At 36.2% G+C, this 22,846-nt stretch overlaps 2 protein-coding genes across 2 annotated transcripts; one reads left to right on the top strand and one right to left on the bottom strand.

Moving 5' to 3' along the window:
• Positions 1–2,730: 2,730 nt before the first annotated feature.
• LOC127803528 (F-box/kelch-repeat protein SKIP6) lies at positions 2,731–6,686 on the top strand. Its single transcript, XM_052339802.1, has 2 exons — positions 2,731–3,919; positions 6,310–6,686. Exon 1 carries the CDS (start codon positions 2,739–2,741, stop codon positions 3,900–3,902), a length of 1,164 nt encoding a protein of 387 aa, XP_052195762.1. The 5' UTR covers positions 2,731–2,738; the 3' UTR covers positions 3,903–3,919; positions 6,310–6,686.
• Positions 6,687–8,062: 1,376 nt separating this feature from the next.
• On the bottom strand, positions 8,063–21,568 carry LOC127803529 (shikimate kinase, chloroplastic). The gene is made up of 11 exons (XM_052339803.1): positions 21,452–21,568; positions 20,597–20,916; positions 20,190–20,248; positions 19,917–19,971; positions 19,757–19,829; positions 19,369–19,456; positions 9,433–9,515; positions 9,219–9,348; positions 9,022–9,100; positions 8,610–8,674; positions 8,063–8,446 (listed from the first exon to the last, which is right to left on the bottom strand). Exons 2-11 carry the CDS (start codon positions 20,811–20,813, stop codon positions 8,408–8,410), a joined length of 888 nt encoding a protein of 295 aa, XP_052195763.1. The 5' UTR covers positions 20,814–20,916; positions 21,452–21,568; the 3' UTR covers positions 8,063–8,407.
• Between the last annotated feature and the right edge of the window lie 1,278 nt (positions 21,569–22,846).

The raw sequence follows: 22,846 nt of genomic DNA on the forward strand, positions 1-22,846 counted from the left end.
AAATATCTAAATTCAACACTTAGAATAATATTTTGTATTAATATTATAATTTTTATTATATTAATATAAATATATAAAATATTAATCAAAACATCAAAATTAAGAGTTTAAATAGCATTACTTTTTCCAAAAGGCTAAAAACATCTTTTTGCCCTTAAACTCTCCTCGTTTAGCCACTTGTGTCCCTCAACTTGAGAAGGACCTATTGTGACCCTCAAGTTGCAAAACGGAACCTATTAATACCCCTCAAATCCCAAAATCCTAGGCATGACATATATGCTCTTGTATAAAATTTTATATTAATATAATATATATGTTAATAAATTATACATAATTATTTATCAAAATTTTATATTAATACATACACAGTGCACAGTGATAGGGGCGACAAAGAAGAAGATTGGGTTTCATCCTTTAATGAAACTTGAAATTGGGAGGACATAGAGCCAGCAACCATGGCGAATTGCTGAGGCGAAAGCGATCACAATAACCCACGGCCAAGGGCATGGAGCACTCACAAAAAAGAGCCACAACACACAATGAACCCACAAGGAGTTAGCCACCATCATCGATGGCCACTAATCGATCATTGCCTCTCATTTGCCAGCAACTCAAACAAACTTCCATGGTGAGGAATACCCAGTGCAATCGGTCCGTCCAACCATGCTCAGAGTCATGACCCAACAACGATGACAAGCGATGCAATCAATCTTACCTATGTCAAGTACTAAGCTTGAAATGTCAAAGAGCCGCGGCCATAATGGTTGCCAACGACAAGCAAAAATGATTGATCAAAGAGAATACAAAAACTTGATTTTGGGTTTCATCGAAGGATGAAACCCAATATCAAGTTTTTGAAACCCGAATTTGTGTTTCAGATAGGGGTTAAACTCGATTGATAATGAAAGCTAATCGGGTTTCGTCGGTCAAGGTGAGTTCAATCAATCGACGGCCATGAGGAAGGTGAGTTGTCATCTGCGACAAAGAAAGAGGAAAGCAAGAAGTTGTTGGAGCTGGGAATGAGGAAGAAGAAAAAAATGGGTGTTGTTGGTGTTGCCCGATTAGCGGTGGCGAGAAAGGAAGAAAGCAAGAGGTCGTCGACGCTGGGAATTAGGAAGAAGAAAAAAGGTGTTGTGAGTGATGCCCGATCATTGGCGGTGTGGAAAGAGGAAGGCAAGAGGTTGTCGGCATTGGAATAAGAAAGGAGAAGAAGTGGGTGTTGTTTCACGCCCCTCAATCACGCGTGATTTCACGCGTAGTGTTGATTGAATAATGAGGTACATGATAAGTTCAAAATTAAAATTTAAAAAATATAATAAGTCCCTTGTTATAATTTAAGGGGCACTTTCCACTCAAATTAAAAATCATAAATGGTTAAAATTAGGCGGCATGGATGTCTTTTTAACCCTTTTTCCAAAAGGGCTATTAGCACAAAAAAGATAAAACTTTTCGAGTTTTGGCGATTTTATTCAATCCTTCTAATTTTGGCAATTAAGGCCGAATTTGTAAAGTTAGTAGCAATTTTATCCAAATTGAAAAAACAAGCTACCCGGCCTGTTATTTCATTTTTTTTATAATTTTTTTTATAATAAAATGTTAAATACATTTTTATTGAGTGTGTGAATTTAATTTTTTTGTTATAGGAAGATTAACTAAATAAATTACCCTCACTTTCTTTTTAAATAACTCCAAACAAACAGTTCCTTCCATCTTAAACCAATTTTTTAGATAGCTCCACAACAAATCACCATCACTCTCATTTTATTTTTAAACAGTCCCTAAAATCTAATTAAAATTTAAATACATTCGGTGCAATGACAGTAGGAAGGAAGAGTTAAATACTTTCAATTGTCGCCACTGTCATTGACTACGATGGTGGTCCAAGTAGGACCCAAAAAAAAAAATTATCCTACTTAGAAAGTTTAAACATAAATTTATGCCCAAAAAAAAAATAACAAATAACAAAGTCATTTTATAAGCAATAATAAATAATTATTTCATAAAGGCAACTAAAGTAATATACATACATATACATTCACCAGAATTTTTTGAAATACAAAATAGAAGATTATACTCCCTTAAAAATGTACAAAAAAAACATAAACTATTTTTCTATATTACACATAAATGTTAAAACAATCACTTTCTTTTTATAATCACACAGCAAATATATAAAATTTGAATTGTATATTTTTTTTATAATAAAATGTTAAACTGTTATATAAAGTTGTATTTAACAAAATTATACTACTGCGACTGCGACTGGGCAACCGCGAGGGTGATTTATTTAGCTCATCTTCCTGCAACAAAAAAATTAAACTCACACTCAAAAAAATATATTTAATATTTTATTATAAAAAAATGAAATAACAAGCCGAGCAGCCCGTTTTTTCAATTTGAATAAAATTGTTACTAATTTTATAAATTTGGTCTTAATTATCAAAATTAGAATAATTGAATAAAATTATCATAATTTAAAAAAAATTGGCTTTTTGGTGGTAATAGCCCCTTCGAAAATGATATCTATACCGTGCTGCCGTGGCGCCATCGTGAGCTAATGGTCGAGTCCCCATCTCACACACACAAACCAGGGAGACTGCTTGGTAGACACGTGGCGTCAGTTCAGCTACCACCAAATTTGCCATCCATTCTATTCTATTTCTCATGTACACATCGTCTCGATGGATGGATATGCCCATGCCTATATATAGACCATACATGTACCACATCTATATTATATGCATTTCCTGCTTCCAGCCACTAGTAGAAGTTCCAGAAGAAGCGAGGAGCCGACAATGTCCGACGAAATCTCCACCGGCGCCGGCAAGCGGGCGGCCCATCCGCCGTTGCAACCGCCGCCTCTGATCCCGGACCTGCCGGACGACGTCGCTCTCCAATGCATCGCCAGAGTCCCGCGCTCTCTCCATCCCTACCTCTCTCTTGTCTCCAAATCCTGGCGCTCCACCGTCAAATCCTCTCTCCTCTACGCAACCAGATCGCAGCTCAACTGCACTGAACAGTTCCTTTACCTCAACGTACGAGTCAACTCGTCGTTCCGCTGGTATCTGCTCGATCAGAACCCTACGAACCCTAACAAACCTAGAACTCCTTCGCTTCTTCCTTCAATCCCCTCGCAGCCGATCGGCTCCGCTTTCGCAGTATTAGGATCCAAAATCTACGTGATCGGCGGAGCGATTAACGAAAATCCGTCGAATTGCGTCTGGATTTTCGATTGCCGGTTCAACAGGTGGGAATTGGGACCTCCGATGCGCGTCGGAAGGGAATTCGCGGCCGCTGGGACTGTGAACGGGAAAATATACGTGATGGGGGGGTGTCTGGTGGATAATTGGTCGCGGTCCATGAATTGGGCGGAGGTTTTCGATCCGGTGACGGGAACGTGGTCGGCTGTGCCAAGTCAAATTGAATTTAAGGACAAGTGGATGCACGCTAGCGCTGTGATGAATGATAGGATTTATGCGATGGCGGATCGTGGAGGTGTGGTTTATGACTCGGCGACCGGAAAGTGGAGCGATGTATCGCCGCAGCTTGATATGGGGTGGAGGGGGCGGGCGGCGGTAGTGGATGGGGTGTTGTATTGCTATGATTATTTGGGGAGGATTAGAGGGTATGATGCGGAGGAGGATCGGTGGAAGGAGTTGAAAGGGGTAGGGAAGGGTTTGCCCAAGTTTATGTGCGGCGCAACTATAGCAAATGTGAGTGGGAGGTTGTTTGTGGTGTGGGAAGGCAAGGGGATTGCCAAGGAGATGGAGATTATTTGTGCAGAGATTGAGGTTTGGAAAGACGGTTGTGGGGGATTAAGTGGATCAATTGTTTGGTCAGATGTCATTCTTGTGGTTCCAAATAGGTCTTCAATTGTTCATTGTGCGGCAGTTGGATTATGAGTATGATGATTCATTGGGTATGTTTCTATCTAGCTTTTATTCAGTTGTAACTTCTATTTTTTTTCCTCTGCTAGCTAGGTATTTGTCAAGTCTCGAGTAGTATTAACTATTATGCTACATGATTTGCATAATTTTGCATGTCATGAGTAATGGAATAGAATATTCATTTGCATGAAAGCTTTTAGTTTTTGTAAACATTTCAATTCTTCGTATTTGAATATCAGATGCAAATTAATTGTGCGTGTGATTTTCTGGTGTTTTCCTGCAATCTTAAGCATCTAATATAAATAACATTCCAGTTGAACAATACTATTCGAACGTAACAGCATTTAGCATTACTTCTTGTCAGTTGAAATTTGCTGAACAACTTCAAAATAGAATTTGTCCATTTTATGCAATTTTGTATGGTTAAGTAACTAGTGAAATTGAAAGTACATCAACACCCTCCACTTGAATTCTACTAACGAATCATAAAAGTAATGAGTAGTATGTTAAAAAAAATACAATAGAGAAGAGTAATCATTTCAAACACTGTCAATTTAAAAAATAAAAAATAAATAAAAAAAGCCTGCCGTTTTAGAAACTTCATGACAAAATATCTCCCCACCACCCTCCTCCGCAAGACCTTGTATCCATGTGCGTGCATGGGTGTGGAGCTGATCTGTTGCAGACTTGATCTGCACAGACCCTCTCTCCGCCACTCTTATGTATGCCTTGCATAGAACTTCATTTGACTTCACTGTAAACCTCTTGTCTTCTGCTGTTGAGTTCCTGATATGGTTGAAGCAATCACTGCTCTTAATTTCTTTGGCTGCAAAGCTGACCTCCTCTTGAATGGCTTTGATGTATACATACATGTGCCTATATATATATTTATAGACACAGAGAGAGAGAGAGAGAGAGAGGAGGGGCACAGAGTCACCAGAATATACACCTTAGTCCCTTGAAGATGCTTTTGTGGGTCAGGATTTTCTTAGAAATGCATTTAGTTAAGCTAAATTGTTGTTAAGTTACACCTTCTTTACCCCTTCCATATACTCAATAGGGTTTCTATTTCTCCTCCACAAACCTGCCTCTATCCCAATGAAAACCCTTTCTGCCATTCCTCTTCCTCTTCTGGTGGACCAGGCACTAGGCTGTCTGGGTTTGGTGACTATTTGTGACATGCCTCCAATGGGTTTATTTGCATCTGTTTTGATGTTTGGATGTGATTGATTGGTTTGCACCTTGTGACGTTGATCATGAGAGCTGTTTCCTTAAATCTAAACCATTTTAAAGTTTTGTTTTGTTTAGTCTAAAAGAAATGTTTCCTTTCATTTTTTGGCTAAACAAAAAGGCATGTGTTCAATTGCGAACTGAAGTGAAATCTTTGGCTACTAGTGTTGATGTATCATTGCCATAATATTTATTTGTGTACTTGTAAATCTTTTTAAGTTGAGCACAGGGAAGAATAGTTGTATGTTAAATCTTTTATCTTCTTTCATCTAGTAAGGACCAAAGTTAACCATTTTGCCATGTTGAGATGTAAACCAAGAAAGGTGAACTCCGTGTTTTCATGGCTTGTATAGCAACTTAGAGATATAAAAATAGAGGGGGAGAAATTTCCCTTGGAATTATCCATGAGGCTATAGAAACTGACTTCACTGCATTTTGAGGATGTTGTTAGATATCCTTTGTTTATGGAAAGATAATAGAGATGGGAATGTCCAACAATGGGGTGGTAATGTCTTGTTCAACGTCTAAGTCCAAGATCCTTAATCTGTCTCCTTGAAGCCCAAAAAAGAAAAGAAAGAAAAAGAATGGTTAAAATTAAGTGATATGGAAACAACATGCAGTTCCTTGTTCACCATGCTAAACCCCTGCCTGCATAAGGTGTAGCCATAATATGAACTAGTTTGTGGACAACTTGAGAGTAGATCATCACTATCCATTTGATGGCTTCCTCTTAGATGGGCATGAAACTTTTAAGGATTCCATTTAATGTAGTAGATGAGTGTCTGGAATCCACTTAAGACTACATTATCTGGTTTTCCAGGTAAGTAAACATCAGTTGAAACTGCTGTCTATCAAGTTGGCAGAATCTGTGATGATTTGGATACATAACCACATTGTCTGGTAGGCTTGTGCATATGAACAGGAGAAAGATTTGACAGGTGCATGAGTGGTTGGAAAGTTTTTTTTTTTTTTTTTTTTTTTGGGATTTGACAGATTTATCTATGGGGGATAGTCTTATGCGCCTTATGTATAGATTTCCTTTTATTGAGAATCAGGTCGACTATAATTGCAGGCCACTTTATGCTGTTCATTTGTGCATTTTTCTTGTAAATTCCCTTAGCTTCGGATAACTTGTTTGATATTTCATATTTCCTTTAACTGTACAGTTTATTAATATTTATACGAATATCAGGTTCAGAAAATGAAAGAAATAAATTCGAACAGTCTTCATGGACTTCATTATCTCCTGCTTGGATGTGGAAATCCTGAATCAGTGATGAAGCCAAGAACTAGATATTCACAAGCCAGATGGACCACCACAACTTGAGTGGAAAACTTTTCTCACCTCATCGATGAGGAGGTGGTTGAGAAGCTGACTCAACAGTATTCGGTGTTTCAGTCCAATAACTTCTATATATATTTGTAAAATCTTACCCCCCACCCCTCTGTTTAGCTCCGTCGCAATTTGCCTTCATATATATCGGCATCTTACCTCTATGTACTTTGGGCTTCTCAATTGCCATGCCAATTTTATGCTCTATCTATGGCTAGGTCCCATGGTTTCTATAATTATTTCTGATCCAATATTATTTCCAGAGTATATGGGTGGGTCTTGCGATGCTACTCTGGCTTCTTTTACTATATACTTGCCGTGGTGCATAAATGCCCTCGCGCGTAAGAATGGTCCAGGTAGAATGCATTCAACATAAAGGGGCATGCGAATTTATCTTGCATTGAATAGCACATTCTCATGATTGATGAATTGCGATTGCCCAAATGATTTGTGAGTGAGAATCCATATGAATGGATTAGTTGTAGATATTGGTTGGCCCCTCCATATTTGCCAAAATGTTGCATATAAAAGAGGAGGTAGATCTCAAAGAGGATGACTGCGGCCGGCCTGAAATGACAGAGAAGAAACAGTCAAGGTGGTCACTCCGGTGGTGGCCTAAACGGGGGCGGGGCACTCAGCTTCTTGCATGGATCAGAATCTGTGTCCGCAGATCTGATCAAAGAGAAAAACTTGGAGATCTATAGAGCCTTGTCATCCTTATTTGTAGTCCCATTTCCAGGGAGGTGAAAATGGTTACTGGTCTATAATTTTGGTGAACGCTTCAGCGTTGCCTGCCAAGTTGCCTCTTGTTTCAGACAATGCTTAGATTATTAAACTATGTTTGAAGAACTGTAACGTATTTTGTTCAGTGATCTTTTGGTTTGGAGAGTTGGGAAAATGACTACTCAAATTGTTCAGCAAAAATACCTAAGTTATGTTTGATTTGAAATCCGGATTGTATATTTATTTATATATAGCCATCATTCTCATCATGGTCAGCACTCCATAGCCGATGCTAATGCTCTCAACCTCCCATTCACTTCTTGGCCCCGTCCAGAACTCAAGACCTGAACGTAAAATGTCGCCTTTATACATATTTTCTTTTTCCCTGTTCTCTCTTTTTTCTTTTCTTTTTGCAAAGAAGTCACTTTTAAAATTCAAATTCGAGACCCTTTGGTCATAACAAAACACCCTTACCATTGTAATTGAAGCTTAGCCCCTCAAAATTATCTAAACCAGATCTAACGTGATTCAGACATTCAGATGCATTTGATGAAACGCCAGGAAATTGCGCCTGTGGATGGAGGTGGAGAAGGCTGTGTAACTGTGATGGGTGAACCAGCACTAGATAAGTAGCAGCATATCTTATTACGATTAGCATTCAAAAACAGGCAAGCAATTGGAGGATCCAAGAAATGAAAGGATGCAACAGAAAATTATGTCTATGTTGCAGTGAACATATGATACCTTAGTAAAAGAGTAAATATCCTTCCTGTTCCTTCAAATTGGTTGCTGTGATCAATTCTCCTCCATGTTCATGCACAATGCCAGAGGCTGGCTTGCAGGGCAGTGGCTGAATCAAATAAGAATTGGAAACATAGAATAACAACAATTAGCAACAATGCATACAAACAGCAGCTACGTATAGAAGAACCTAATGAATTGGTAATGCGATGGTTCAGAATGCACAATTATATCACCCTTATTTACAACTGCCACGTCTTTAAGCATAATCAAACAATAACCGCACAACATTTTGTCAGAATGATACATGTCATGCCTTCCTTAAAAATTCGAACCACAGGACTTGCCGAGTTCTGTTTGCCCCGCCCGGCCCTGCTTAGTCGATTGAAAATCCCAACTGGTCGAAACCAAGTGTAATCTTGATACTACTAGGCGCTAACGAAAACAAGAATAGCCCCATGGATGTGGTGTCCTTTGGACACTGAATTTCCTATTACTTCAACTTCAGGAAGCTCTTGATTTGTTCTAGTGCCTGAAAAACATGAAATCAAATCATCTAGAAGAACAGTCATTCTCATAAACACGGTTTGCGATAAGAAAATAGTTCCTGGAAAATGATTTTAGAATTGAATTAAACCTAAAATAGGAACAGGTGGTATGCATGCCATCCTAGAGAGAGAGAGAGAGAGAGAGACCTCAATTGCAATAACTGTAGGTGTTATGTTGCATACATCCATGTAACCTAGCTTGGCTGCAATCTCTGCATCATGACAAAAGTTTATTATATCAGAACTTACCAGAAAGATTATCCTGAAGGCATAAGCTCCTAATATGATGGTTTATAAGAAAATCAATATGAGGTAGGACAAGAGGACTTATTAATATTAATTAAAAAATAGTAACGGCCTACATATCATTAGGAAGAATCAATTACTTAAATGAAACACAAAATTTCCAGCTCCACAGGAAAGAGTTCCAGAATCAAGTAAAATTATTTAAAACAAGAAAAAAGAGAGAAAAGTTAATAGCACTTTCAAACACAATTGCACAACTGTAAATAGCACAGGGTCATAAACTGACAGTTTTATACATTTGAGCAAATCATACCTTCCAAGGAAACCCTAGCATTGGCATTTGCATATTCTTCAAACCTCTCTTCCAGAAGAGTAGACAACCGTGCGAAAGCCTACAGGTGTTGGAATCATCAGATGGCATACACAATTGACACTTATTTGTTCCTCTTTCAAATAAGAAAGTGGAATCTATACATTGCTATTTTCAATATTATGGACGAAATGGCATACCTTGGCAAAAGCATCACCAGATTCTTCATGTAAAAGGGGCCGAGATTCTGTTCCTACAGCTGCAATTCTCCTTGCCAAGGCTTCCAATGGTACATCTAACCAGACACTAATCCCCTTTCGCATGTGTTTCCTGAACAGAGGACAGCAGCAGCTAAGCATCTTAAAAGCACCCTGAGAATCCAATTGTCAAGGGTTTAATTAGTATGTGCTGTACCAATTGATAGGCCGAATAACTGCACCTCCACCAGTGGAAACAACTAGACGGTGCATCAAAGATAGCTTCTGCAATACCTCTGTCTGCAAGGAAGTAACTAATTAGTAATATTTCCCTTCCATATGTACTTAATACAAAGAAGATTTCACATTTACATGTATCAGTACATAATACAATACACATGTATATGTGTATGTATTAATATTTACTCAAGGCAAATTAGAGAAATGTAATGAAAGAACAGTGACTTGATGTAATAAACCCTCTTTCACTGAACTAAATTTTACTTCTTTTCATTTTTGTCAAGATGATTAGTGAATCGGAATCTAACTAGTGAAACTCAATGCTTTTTGGTGTGATGTTTTTTTTTTAGCACAATATAATAGTGTTTTCTGACAAGATGATTAGCAAATTAGAATCTGACTTGATGCTTCCTTGGCCTTGCTTGGGTTCCAAGGCCTCGTAATCTTGCAGTTCAATGAAAATGGCCCAGACATGCTTCTCAACTTGATGTAGTGAAATCGGAGATTGAAATTCTTCGTGAATTGGAGTGCAATGTTGAGTGTGTTAACAGTGTAAGGGAAGATGTTAACAAAATCATGAATTCAAGAGTCTGATTTCTAAAGTTAGTCAAATTTATTTTAATTTTAACTTAATTTAATTTAATGAGGTTTAACTAATGTCATTTATGATGGGAGGGGTTGTTAGAGCAAAAAAGATAAACCAAATAGACATTTACAAACACTTTTAAACCACATGGAGTCTCCATGCAAATGGCCTGAACCACAGGGGGGTCTAAGGGGAATTTAGGAAAAATTGACCTTACACCCCCTGAACATTGGGGCAATTGGCTCACACACCCCTAAACTTGTATTTTTGCCAAATTGGTCTCTAAACTTTCCCAAAATTCCCACAATACCCGCTCCATTACTAATGACATTAAGTAGATTGACCGTGCACCTCTTAAACTTTAGATCTTTGGCATGAACACCTTTCCATACTTTATTATTTGCCAAATTACAAACGACTTAATTAAATAGATATTAAGGATCATTTGAAGTTAATCTTAGTTTAATTAATGTTGTTTCTTACAAATGGGGTGCCATGGCCATTTCAGGAAAGTTTAGGGACCAACAACATATCCAGCCTTTATCCCCTTACGTGGGGTCGGCTACATGAATTCTAAACTTTCATGTATTTCTATCTTTTGTCATATCTTCATTTACGCCCATACACTTCATATCAAACTTTAATGTCTCTCCCAAAATTTTCTTGACTCTACCTCTGCCTCTACCTCTTTTTTTGACTAATTGTTCCATTTCATCAACTCTCCTCACAGGAGCATCTCTTGGTCTTCTTCTCACATGACCAAACTATCTTAGTCTAGTTTCTCTCATCTTCTGCTCGATTGGCACTACTCTTACCTTATTACGAATAATCTCATTTTTAATTTTATATTTTCTTGTATGGTCACACATCCATCTTTAACATCCTCATCTCCGCTACGCTCATCTTTTGCTCGTGCTAGTGTTTAATTGCCCAACATTCTGAGCCATACAACAAAACTAGTCTTATAACTATCCTATAGAATTTTCCTTTCAGTTTTAATGGGATTTTACCATCACATAACACCCCCAATGCATTTCTCCATTTTAGCCAACCCGTCTTAATTCTATGCGTGACATCCTCGTGAATTTCTCCATCTTTTTGAATCACTGATCCCAAATATCGAAAATTGTCTTTTCTTTGTATGATTTGGTCTTATAATTTTATTATAACATCCTCCACTCTTGCATTCTTACTAAACTTACATTCCATATATTTTGTTTTCCTTCTACTTAATTTAAATCCTTTAGATTCTAAATTGTTTCTCCACAACTCAAGCTTAGTGTTCACTCCCTCTTTTGTTTCATCCACCAACACTATGTCATCTGCAAATAGCATACACCATGACACCTCTGTCTGAATGTGTTTAGTGAATTCATCCATTACTAAAGCAAATAAGTATGGACTTAGTGCAGAACCTTGATGCAGTCCCATTGTAATTTTAAACGATTCAGTATCCTTTCCGCATGTTCCGACCCTTATTTCTGCATCGTGATACATATCTTTAAGGGTTCGTATATAGGTTATTCGAACTCATTTCTTCTCTAAAACCCTCCATAATACTTCTCTAGGGACCCTATCATAGAGCTTTTCTAGATCTATAAACACCATATGCAGGCCCTTCTAATGATCCCGATATCTTTCCATTAGGCACCTCAGTAGGTATATAGCTTCCATTGTTGACCTACCAGGCATAAAACCAAATTGATTTTCCGAGATGTCTGTTTCTTTTCTAAGTCTCTACTCTATTACTCTCTCCTAGAGTTTCATGGTATAGCTCATTAATTTAATTCATCTGTAATTTTCAATTTTGTACATCTTTGTTCTTGTATATAGGAACCAAAGTACTCTTCCTCCACTCACCTGGCATCTTTTTTTATTTAAGGATCACGTTAAATAATTTCGTTAGACAGGAGATGCCCTCTTCTCCCATGCATTTCCATACTTCTATTGGTATATTATCTGGTCCCACCGCCTTATGATTTTTCATCTTGTTTAATGCTTGTCTTATTTCTTTTGAACTTATGCGTTGATAAAATGTATAACTCACATTCCCTTCAGAGTTACTAAGATGTCCCAAACTAACTCTTGTGTCTCCACCATCATTGAATAATTTGTGAAATACTCCTTCCATCTCTCCTTAATCGTTTTCTCATTCACTAATACATTTTGATTTTCATCTTTTATACATTTCATTTGGTACAAAAAATAAAGTATAAAGGGTGTCCGGGCCAAAACGCACAAGGGGTATATGGTCAATTTACTTAACAACGTTAGCAACAGATGAGATGTCAAACCAAATTGACGAAAAACAAAGATTAAGGGGTGTCCGAGTCAAAGGATTGAAGTTCATAGGGTGTACTATAAATTTATCCTATTATTATTTATGTAACTACATTATGACATTAATATTATCAACATAATACTTACTATATTGCTAATATTATAATTTTAATGCCAATAATTTATTAACAATATAATTATATTATAATTATGAATAAACAATGTTAATAAATATTATAAGATTAAAATTACCAATACAATATTCACGATATTACTAATACTACAATATTTCATTATAAGCATCAATGATATTTATTATAAATTTTAATTATTTACTATAGTTTTAAAACTTAAAATATTGATATTTTTGTTATTAATGTTCTTACTATTTATTATTAGTCAATTTTAAAAATATAATATTAGAGCATTGTAAATTATTATAAATAGCTTCAATACTAGAGAAGCCTTATGGAGGATTTTAGAGAAAAAAAGAGTTTGAATTGATTATATACAGGCTATTAATGTTGGACACCTCTCCTGAATCCCATCTCATAACCCTTTTACAAGAAGTTGGAAGGGACTAACTTAGATGCTAGGTATTAATTTCTCTTTTATTTCAAAGTTTTTCTATCAACCTAGCATGTTATGGAAGTGTTCTTAACCTCCCACGGTCCCATGTTGGATTACTTGTTTCTTTCTTGGCTTGAAATTATTTATTTTGTAATGTTGCAGAGCGTTCACGTGACTGGCACTATCTCCTCTCAGTCAGCTGGAACAGGCTAGACTATGCACCAAACTTGGTTCCTAAAATTAATCGCCTTGTCCTTAACAACTGAATTTTTCTGCCCGTTTCTTGCTTCTAGCCACAACTACTTTACCCAAGCAACAATCCTGTGACTGCTCACAATTCTAGCATCCAATAGCTCTAAGAAATCTTCAAGCACCCAAATTTGACAAAACGCGCAACTGAACTTCCAACAGTTATACACATCCTCAGAAGCTTTACAAGGAAACCATAGTTAGAGTCGTATGGGGTTTGCATCTTATTTATAATTTATACAACAAAACTTTATACAAGATGCAACCCACTTCTATCAGTTTGCAAAATACCATCACCCTTGTGTGATAACTCCATAATTTTAAGAAAGGGCGTAGCCTTCAAGCTTCCATCAAAATTTGGCCCCTTCAAAGCTCTGTCCAGCTGTCAATCTGTGCCACATATATTAAAATATGTGATGAGTGCCTTAGCTCGGTAAAAAATTACAAGCAATGCATCGAGACACATGCCAAGTGTCTCAATGCTTATGATATGCCATATTTTTCAAAACTTGCATACTCATGCAAATTCTCAAATACATGCATCTCAATTTAGCGCACAGCCTAGGCTAGCCACATAACAGTTAGGCCATACTCTTACTAGCTTATTCTCGGGTTAATCCTGGTGAACATACCAAATATTGAGCTACCCCTGGTTATCTAACAAGACATTAACCAAAACTGTACTTTTCATGCATATCATTTTTAAAATTACATGAACCAGCAAGACAAGAAGTTGTGTGAACATGAAAAACATTAGACATTAGTTTCTCACCTTTAATAAATTATCTAGCCAGCGTGCTTGCTATAGGTTGCTGCACCATGACTGCTTTCTTCAACTTTTCTCCTCCTTCTCCTTTGTTTCCATCTTGACCAAATGACACTTCGCTTTCCTTCTCCTTATTTCTTCATGCTCTCATCGTCTCAACTTTTCTACTTAGCGGAGAATGAACTCTCCTGTGCTTTTAAATTTCTTCCTCATTTCCTCTCTTCACCAGATTTTCTACTTAGCGGAGAATAAAACAAATAGAGAAAGCTGAGATTAGACGAATAGCAATGGCCAATCGCTATAAGTTCTTGGGGACAAGAACTCTCTCAAAGAGGGGGGAATTGTCACTACCCAAGGATATATTAGGAATTATCTAATACATGTATTTTTTCCTTTGTTGTACTTTGTTGCTTTCCTATTTGTACTTCTCAGTTATATTGTAACTAAAAGGAGAGAATAGCCTATAAATAGACCAAAGTGGTTAGAGAATGTATGTTATTGAATGATATTGAATTCTGATTTACCCCTCAATTATTCTGATTTCTCTTGTTTCCTTCTGATCTCTCTCTCTCTTTCTTTGTTGTGTCTACATTTCTCCCTCTATTCTTATTGCTATCTCCCTCTCTTTCAGTCTAATTCTCCCTCCATTCTGTCTAATTTTCCCTTGGTTCGTTCCTAAATTTCAATCTAAACCCTAGGATCATAACAAAAAGTAATGCCCTAGTAACCTTTAAGAGATGTTTGTTTTTGCGTTCAACAATTGGGGAGTGTCAACACATGAAAATTCATAAATTATCCCTTGTGTTTAGAAGAAAAAGATCAGAAATTGGTTGAAATACTCTTTCATTATTAAATTGAACCCTCTTAATATTTTCCCCAAACTGAGTTTTGATCATATTATGGAATACAAGAAAAAATTTGGTCACATCAAATTTTTCTTTCATGAGATACAACCAAGTTTTATGAGTACAATCATCAATAAACGAAACAAACCACCTAGCACCAGTGATATTGGGAATTTTAGATGGATCCCAAACATCAGAGTAAATTAATGAGAAGGGTTTAGATGATTTTATTGAACACAAAAGGAAATATGTACGATGATGTTTTGCAGACTCACATATATCATAATGTAAATTATCAATTGAAATGTTCTGAAAAAATAAAGGAAACATAGTTCTAAGAAACTGAAAAGAAGGATGACTAAGCGTCAAATGATAAAGCCAAATTCTGGATCTTTCTAAAGAGATGGTGGTATTATTAGGTAAGCATAGTAACAACTGATTCTGCCCATCTAAGTCACCTTTAATCTTTGCAAGATAGTATAGCCCATTCCTTTCCTTGGCAAACCTAATCATCTTCCCTGTGGTTTGGTCCTAAACAACACAATGAGTATCAAAAAATTTGATTGTACAATTCAGGTCCTTGGTGATTTTGGAGATGGAGAGAAGATTGGTTGACAGTTTGGGAAAAATGTAAGACATTAGGTAAAGAAAGGATAGGGGTAACTTTCATGTTGCCATGACCAGCAATTGGAATAGTTAATCCATCAGCTACAAAGATTTATCAATTTCTAGGGACAGGCATATAATTGTCAAATTGATTTGGATAGCGAGTCGTATGATTGATAGAACCGGAGTCTGTAAGCCGTGACTAGGAATGGACGATGTTGGATTAGAGAAATCAGAAATGAGACGTACCACTCTGAGCCAATGAGCACTGTCATGTACTGCCTAAAATAGCTAATTGTAACTTGGGAGATTAGGAGGGAAATAGAATAACTAACACACACATGCTTGTTGCAAGTGGCACCGACAGTTAAGACACAAGTTGCATTAGGTGAGAGAATTTCAATTTATTGAGGGAAGATCAATATAAATAGAGATTGATCTCATCCAAGAAGGATATGAATGAATTGAATCTAAAATTTTCCTCTCAATTCCTTTCCTCTTTCTCTCTCTCTCTCTTTCTGCTTCTCTCTCTCCGATCACAAACTTCTACAACTCTCTAGAATTCCTTGCGGAATTCTCGAGACTTACTTGTCAGCTCTGTTAGACCTGACAATCTGGTATCAGAGCCCGTCCGGGCCAATTCCGATCGCTATGAATTCAACTAGATGGCGAAGGGAACGAGGATGAATAAGGAAACATTCATATCCTTAGAATAAGGAACTAAATCCCAAGTATGATTACACTACAAGGCAGCAAACTCCCCTTTCATAGCCTTAACCCATTGTGAGTCTAAGAAGGTCTCATGAACGGAACTAGGTTCGAAAGAACTCATGAGGGGATGAGGTGAAGTAATGGCAAGCGATTTAGCCTTGGACCTGGTCAGAATAGGATGACAAGAAGGAGCTGAAATTTAGACACACGAGTGATAGGTCTAGGAGAAGGAGAAGAAGCCTGCATAGGTGGTGAAGAAATAGAAGGAGACTGAGGCAAGGAATTGTTTGATAGGAACCCAGAGGTTATACTACTGCAAAGGAGAGAAAAGAAGGAAGAGACTAAAAATATAATGTAGAAAGCTATTAGAAACAGAAGGAACATAAGGTGAATAAGACTTGAATAGACTAGGATAAGGAAAATCATCCGGATTAAATTTGACATGTCTTGAAATATAAATTCGTCCAGTAGGATGCAAACACCGGTAGCCTACTTGAACATGACTATACCCAATAAAGATACATTTGGTTGAATGAAAATTAAATTTGTGCTTAATATATGGTCTTAGATAAGGAAAACAAACACAACCAAAATGTTGCATGAGGTAATTAGGTTGTTTATGATATAACAGTTCAAATGGTGTGTGGAACTTGAGTGAAGATGAAGGAAGCAAATTAATAAGGTGCACTGTTGTTTGAAATGCTTCTACCCAAAATTTAAGAGGCATATGAGCATGACTCAGTAAAGTAGGTTCCATTTCAACAATATGCCTACGCTTCCTCTCAGCTACACCATTTTGTTGATAGGTACGATGACAAGTGAAACGTGGCTGTATGCCATGACTATGGAGAAGGCAAAAAGGCTTTGAATTCCCCCAGCACCCCCCCCCCCCCCCCCCCCCCCCGCCGTCTGTTTGAAAGGCTTTAATTTTGGTTTGATACTGAAGTTCAACAAGTTTGTGAAAAGTGACAAAGGTCGATAAGGCATCAGATTTTAACTTTAAAGGGTATAGCCATGTATAACGTGTGTAAGTATCAACAAAGATGATGTAATATCGATATCCTTCACTAGACAAAGTAGGAGATGGACCTCATAGGTCTGAATAGATCAACTCAAGAGGTTTTACAGTAGTAATAGGGCAATCAGCAAATGGAAGTTGATTTAGTTTTCCAACTTGACAAGAATCACAAAAGGAAAGTAATGTGAAAGAACAAGGAATCTAAATTTTATTTAGAACTAAGCATAGTACATTGAGAGAGGGATGCCTTAGCTTTGCGTGCCATTGCTGGTACACATTGCTAATTTGGGCAACATTTACACTAGATGACAGTCCATGACTAAATGGAGCCTGTCTAGTACACTTACTGAAAGAAAACTTATTACAATTCGAAGGAAATGCACTGCTAACAACATGTCTAGGTTTAATAGAATGAGTTGAAGAGCTGGGAACAATAGGATCAAATGTTGAACTCAGTTGGTATAGCCCATTCTTAAGCTGTGCTTTGAGTAGCACTTGTCCGGTATTCTTGTCCTTGATCAAACAAGAATGAGAGTTAAATTCAACAACAAGATCATGATCTCATGTGAGTTGTGAGACACTAATTAGATTTTTCTTCATATTAGGCACATGCAGAACATTTGACAAAGTAACACAAGATTTAGGTTTTGTTTGTGAAAGTAAATGTCCAAGACCAACATTAGAGATAGAGAGTTGCCTACCATTACCAACTTAAACTTTGTCTCCACCATTATAAGGAGCATGTAGAGACAGATCGTTTAGATTGGAAGTGATATGGTTTGTTACACTAGAGTCAACAAACTAGGAATTGTCTAAATGTACAAGTGAAGGTTGTGATCAATAGGAGAAGAAGAAAAATGATTATAGTTAGAAGGAAATTGATTATAGTGAGTTCCTTGGACAGAACCTATATCATTCGTGTAGGACTCATTAGAATCACTTAGGGAGGCCAGAAAAGCTCTTGAATCAGACTGAGTAAAGACTTGAGAATCAAATCTTTGATTAGAATAAGGTGTCCTTTGAAAATTTCTATCAAATCGATGATAACAACTATCAATAAAATGCCATGGCTTGCCACACAATTGGCAATAAATCCGCCTGCCATTATGTCTACCTCGTCTTCTTCCACCTTGATTCATATAACCACCTCCTTTTTGACTAAAACCACATCTATTGTTCACAAAATAACTAGCACCTCTTGTTGTATATGCAATCATATTGACTTGCATAGATGAAGGTGTAACTGAATCAAAATTAATTGTCGATTGTGGCAAATTCTTAGATGCTAGTCTTTGTTCGTGCATTAGCAACAACTGCACTTTCTCAAGATCTATTTCATCCATTTGATAAGTAATTAGGCTCACAACTATTTCATAATCATGACCTAATCCATTAAGAATTGCAAGAAGTAACTCCTTATCATCTAGTGGCTCACCTATAGCAGCTAAAGAATGTCCAATCGTTTTGAGTTTAAGGATGTAGTCATTAATAGACAAAGAATCCTTCTTAACTGATCTTAACTGCTACTTTAGTTGAAAGGATTTGGCAATTGTTTGACATGAATATAAACTTTCAAGTGAAGACCATACATCGGCAGATGATTCACAATGAATCACCTGTGCTAATGCATCCTTAGCAATCGTCGAAAAGAGCCAGGGTAGAAGTAATTGATCTGATCGCAGCCAATTAAGATATTTCGAGTTCACTGTCTAAGCTTCAGATCCTCCATTATCACGATCTATAACATACTTCAGTGGCAATGGAGTCTCTTGTTAAGGAAAGGCAGTAAATCAAAGTCTTTGATCGTTGCCAGAACTTGAGCCTTCCAAAAGATATAATTGTCGGAATCCAATTTTATCGGAACGAAACTAAACGCTCTTGCAACCGCAGAAAAATCAGATTGTGATGCAGAAGATAAAGAACAGGATGAGCGCGGTGGAAGAGAAGAGGAGACACTAAGATCAGGATTCAAATTCATGACTTGCATCAATGGCTCTGATACCATAAAACAGTATGATAAGGCAAACAAGACTAGCAGGTTAGGGCACAATAGAGAGAAAAGAAATTCTCGTGAATCACTAGATAAACTGAAAAATGAAATCAACAACATTACAAAACTATGCTGAGTTTATATTTATACTCAGCAAGATAACCTTCTAACTACATTGCCACAATACATATAGTTATCAACTAAAATAAACACAGCAACTTGCACTAACTTGCAGCAGATAAGAAAATACAGAATGCTAAAATACAGAGAATAATCCTTCTACATTTCTGACCTCATTATCTCTGAAGAAGCTCTCACCATACAGCTGAAAGATTTCAGCCACAGAGGTACCCCCTACTGCCTGCTCTATCAATTTGTCACTGACATTCACAAACATAGAACAGTTCAATTAGTATTGCCCACTACGTTCTAGGGTTAAGTGTAATTAGTTTTTAGCAGGACAAATAATGTCAGGACTTCTTGTGGCAAATATTGGAACTAATTTTTCAGAATACAAATGTAACCAATGGATCCTATCTGGATTACACAGTCCCAATATCTTTTGGGTTGGTAAACTAAAAACCCTTGATTTCATCAGGCAGTGCTCCATGTGATTCAAATTATGTTCCCTCCACTCTTCAATGATTTCGGAAACAAACTCAAGATATCAGTTGCAATACCTATCAAAAAATGAATAACCAAGTGCTTCAGACAAAATCTTGCCAACAGTTGTCTTCCCAGATCCCATCATTCCTGCAATTTTTAACAGAACATAGTCAAGGCATAAATCATTTGATGACCTGATAAACTGATTGCAGATAACCTAAGTAATGAACTGACCAACAAGATATATACACCGTCCATTTAGATATGGCTCAATCTCTTCTGATTTATTCTGCAATGTTAATAGCATTCAATGAGACGTAGCCAAGCTACCTAGTGTGAGCCAATCAGCCAAACGCAACTTCGAAACTTCATGGTTAGATCAGGCTGTAAAACTTAAAAGATGCATGACGCCACAATGTCTAAACATTAAATGCCACCATATGCCCTCAAAATCAGGGATTATCCTAAATTAAACATACAAGAGACAAGAGGGATGCCATTCCATACCTTTAAGGCAGTAGCTTCATCAAAAGAAGCAGGAAAACTTCCAGACTGCAATGTTAAACCTACAAATTAAGACTCAGGCAAACTCTTAGTAACAAAAAGATAATTACTTGAATCGCTACAGCAAGGTTGATCATTTGGTCATCTGGTTTGCCAGACATGTGACAAATACAGAGCATTCAACCCAAAAGAATTGCTTTCTAATTGGCAGTTCTACTAAATAAACTTGTGCAAGTTAATGAAGCAAGCTTTTCACAAAAAGGAAACTGACTGATTGCTGCAACTTCTGTTTATCATAACCAAAATTGACGGAGTCAGGTTTTACAGTATAAATCGTCTTCAAGAATTGCACAGTATAAAACGCATGGTATTATGCTTTATGAAAAATATAGTTGTGTGTTTGTACCTACCAGGAAAGTCCCTATAAGAACATGAGACCTTCAGCTCTACAGGTCTATGCCAAGTGGCAGTTCTTGTAGGTTGCAAATGACTAGAAATAAGAAATTGAAGCCGCTTTTTCTCCCCATATCTTTGAGAAAACTGGAGGGAACCACTTGGCTTCTTCACCATCTTCTCCAAATCAATCCATGTTGAGAATTGCCAGCTGTGTGCAAGTTTTGCGTCCATTTCTCCACTATCTTAAAACTGAAGAAATTGAGTCTGTGAGTATAGCAGAACCACACCAATTCCTCGAGTTTGCCTCCCCTAGAAATAGGTCTTCAAAACTAATCTGGAAACACCAGCTATTTTATCAATTAACTGTCTGATTGCCAAAATTTTGGGCGCTATAAATTAAAAAAAAAAAACACGCACACACACACAGAGACTTGATTTGTTTTGTTTTCTCAGCAGCCAAACACAGCACAATAGAGGAAAACCAAAAGAAATAATAAAATACAATATTTAAAATCAAAGTCCACATTTTTCAGATGTCTCAGAAGCAAATGTGATGAAGGAAGCTAGGCTTACAAATTACGCACTCGACTACCAAACGTTTGACCTACTTTCTTCTTACCTACTTTCCGTCAGCAACCGAACAAGCACTTAAACCAGAAAAGAAGAAACAATCCAATCAAACCATAAGGTCTCGCATCCTCAATCAATGAAATCAACAAATCAGTTGGATTCCACGACTGAATTAATCGTGCTTGTATACATGGACCTACGTATTTGGTACCTCTCGCCATGGAAACTGCGAAAACAAGTGCAATTGTTCCCAGAGGCGGAGTTCGCAGAAACAGAAAGCGAGCCTCCGCAATCCTTACCGTAAACGGGTAGGCAGAACCGCCACCGGAAAGCTGTAGCCTCCGTCGCCGTAGTGGAGTTTGAGCTTCGTCTTGAATCTCGATTGTGGAGCTGTACAACCGGTAAATGGGACATGTTTAGCCAACCACTCCGCATCACAACCATATATATTGTTTTAAAGGGGCAAGGCCAAGGACAAGTCTGTAAATTAAGGATAGTTACGTAAACATACTTAGCTTTGTCATAATATTCATTTTCTATTAAATTTTTTAGTAATCTTATAGAAACATAGTTAAATCATTTTTAATTTAATAAATATTTACCTAAGTCTAAGTGTTTATGGAGAAAATTTCACAAAAATATTATTTGATGGGGTTTTAAGTTTTCAAAACTATTGGTCACGCTTAATTAAAAATTATTTCAAATAATTTTTTTTAAACTTGTAATTTTACCAACACTTTATTTTGTAAAAATTTATCTTTTAGATTTGAATTTATATAATTATTTAATCTAACTGACATCTTAGTACACGAGTACCGTCACTCGAACTTATATATAGTATTTTTCTAACTTTAATTTTTTTTTTAAGGTGCTCATATATTCAGTCATTATATATTTTTTTTCATATCAATATTTATTTCGTAAACAAACCTATCATTAAGGTTTCCAAATACTACTTAGATAACGTTTGTTAAAATGAACAAAATGAAGGAGTATCAATATAAGATTGTAATATTTTTCGGATCAAGATATATAATAGTCAAAATAAGGCTGAAAAATATTCTAAGATTTCTATAAAATTATTTGTTAAATTTTTTAAAATCTATTAAAAATTATATTTTTTCTATATGTTTATTAAATACATATGACAAGTACCAAGTTATGATTTTGTTACCAAAATATCTCTATTATCAAATTCATTCAAAATTGTATGTTAACATCACTAACAAATTTATAATTAAAATAGTGTTTTATGATTAATGTGAATTGTCACTAAAGATTAAAATTAAAATTAAAAATAGTGTTTTATTTTCTAAATTTATGTTGAAAAATAGATTCTAAAAAGATTCAAAAAGTAAAAATAATTATTGGTGGAATTACAATAATTCCACTTAGATAATTAAAAATTGTCAAAATATATTTTTATAATAGATAATAAAATATAAAATTGAATAAAATAACTTTAAAAATTAGTGAAAGAAATTTGTATTAAATAATAAAATATATAGAGGGAGAAAATTTTTAAATTTTAAAAATATATTAAATGACATTAATTTATCATAAAATATCAGATAAATTTATTTGGAGGATTTTTAGATAAATTTATCTATAAAAAGTTAAATAAGAAGTCACGTAAGAATTTTTTTGAAGAGTATCAAATAAGTTTAATAAACACATTAGAAATGACAAATATT

The sequence above is a fragment of the Diospyros lotus genome, chromosome 6 (assembly GCF_014633365.1).
Source record: "Diospyros lotus cultivar Yz01 chromosome 6, ASM1463336v1, whole genome shotgun sequence".
In the NCBI taxonomy this organism is placed as follows: domain Eukaryota; kingdom Viridiplantae; phylum Streptophyta; class Magnoliopsida; order Ericales; family Ebenaceae; genus Diospyros; species Diospyros lotus.

Coding starts and splice junctions, on each gene's coding strand:
- LOC127803528 (XM_052339802.1), top strand. CDS start 2,739: ATGCATTTCCTGCTTCCAGCCACTAGTAGAAGTTCCAGAAGAAGCGAG.
- LOC127803529 (XM_052339803.1), bottom strand. CDS start 20,813: ATGGACGCAAAACTTGCACACAGCTGGCAATTCTCAACATGGATTGAT. Junction 20,249..20,596: donor TTCTTATAGGGACTTTCCTG/GTAGGTACAAAC, acceptor CTTAATTTGTAG/GTTTAACATTGCAGTCTGGA. Junction 9,101..9,218: donor CTGGTGATGCTTTTGCCAAG/GTATGCCATTTC, acceptor CAACACCTGTAG/GCTTTCGCACGGTTGTCTAC.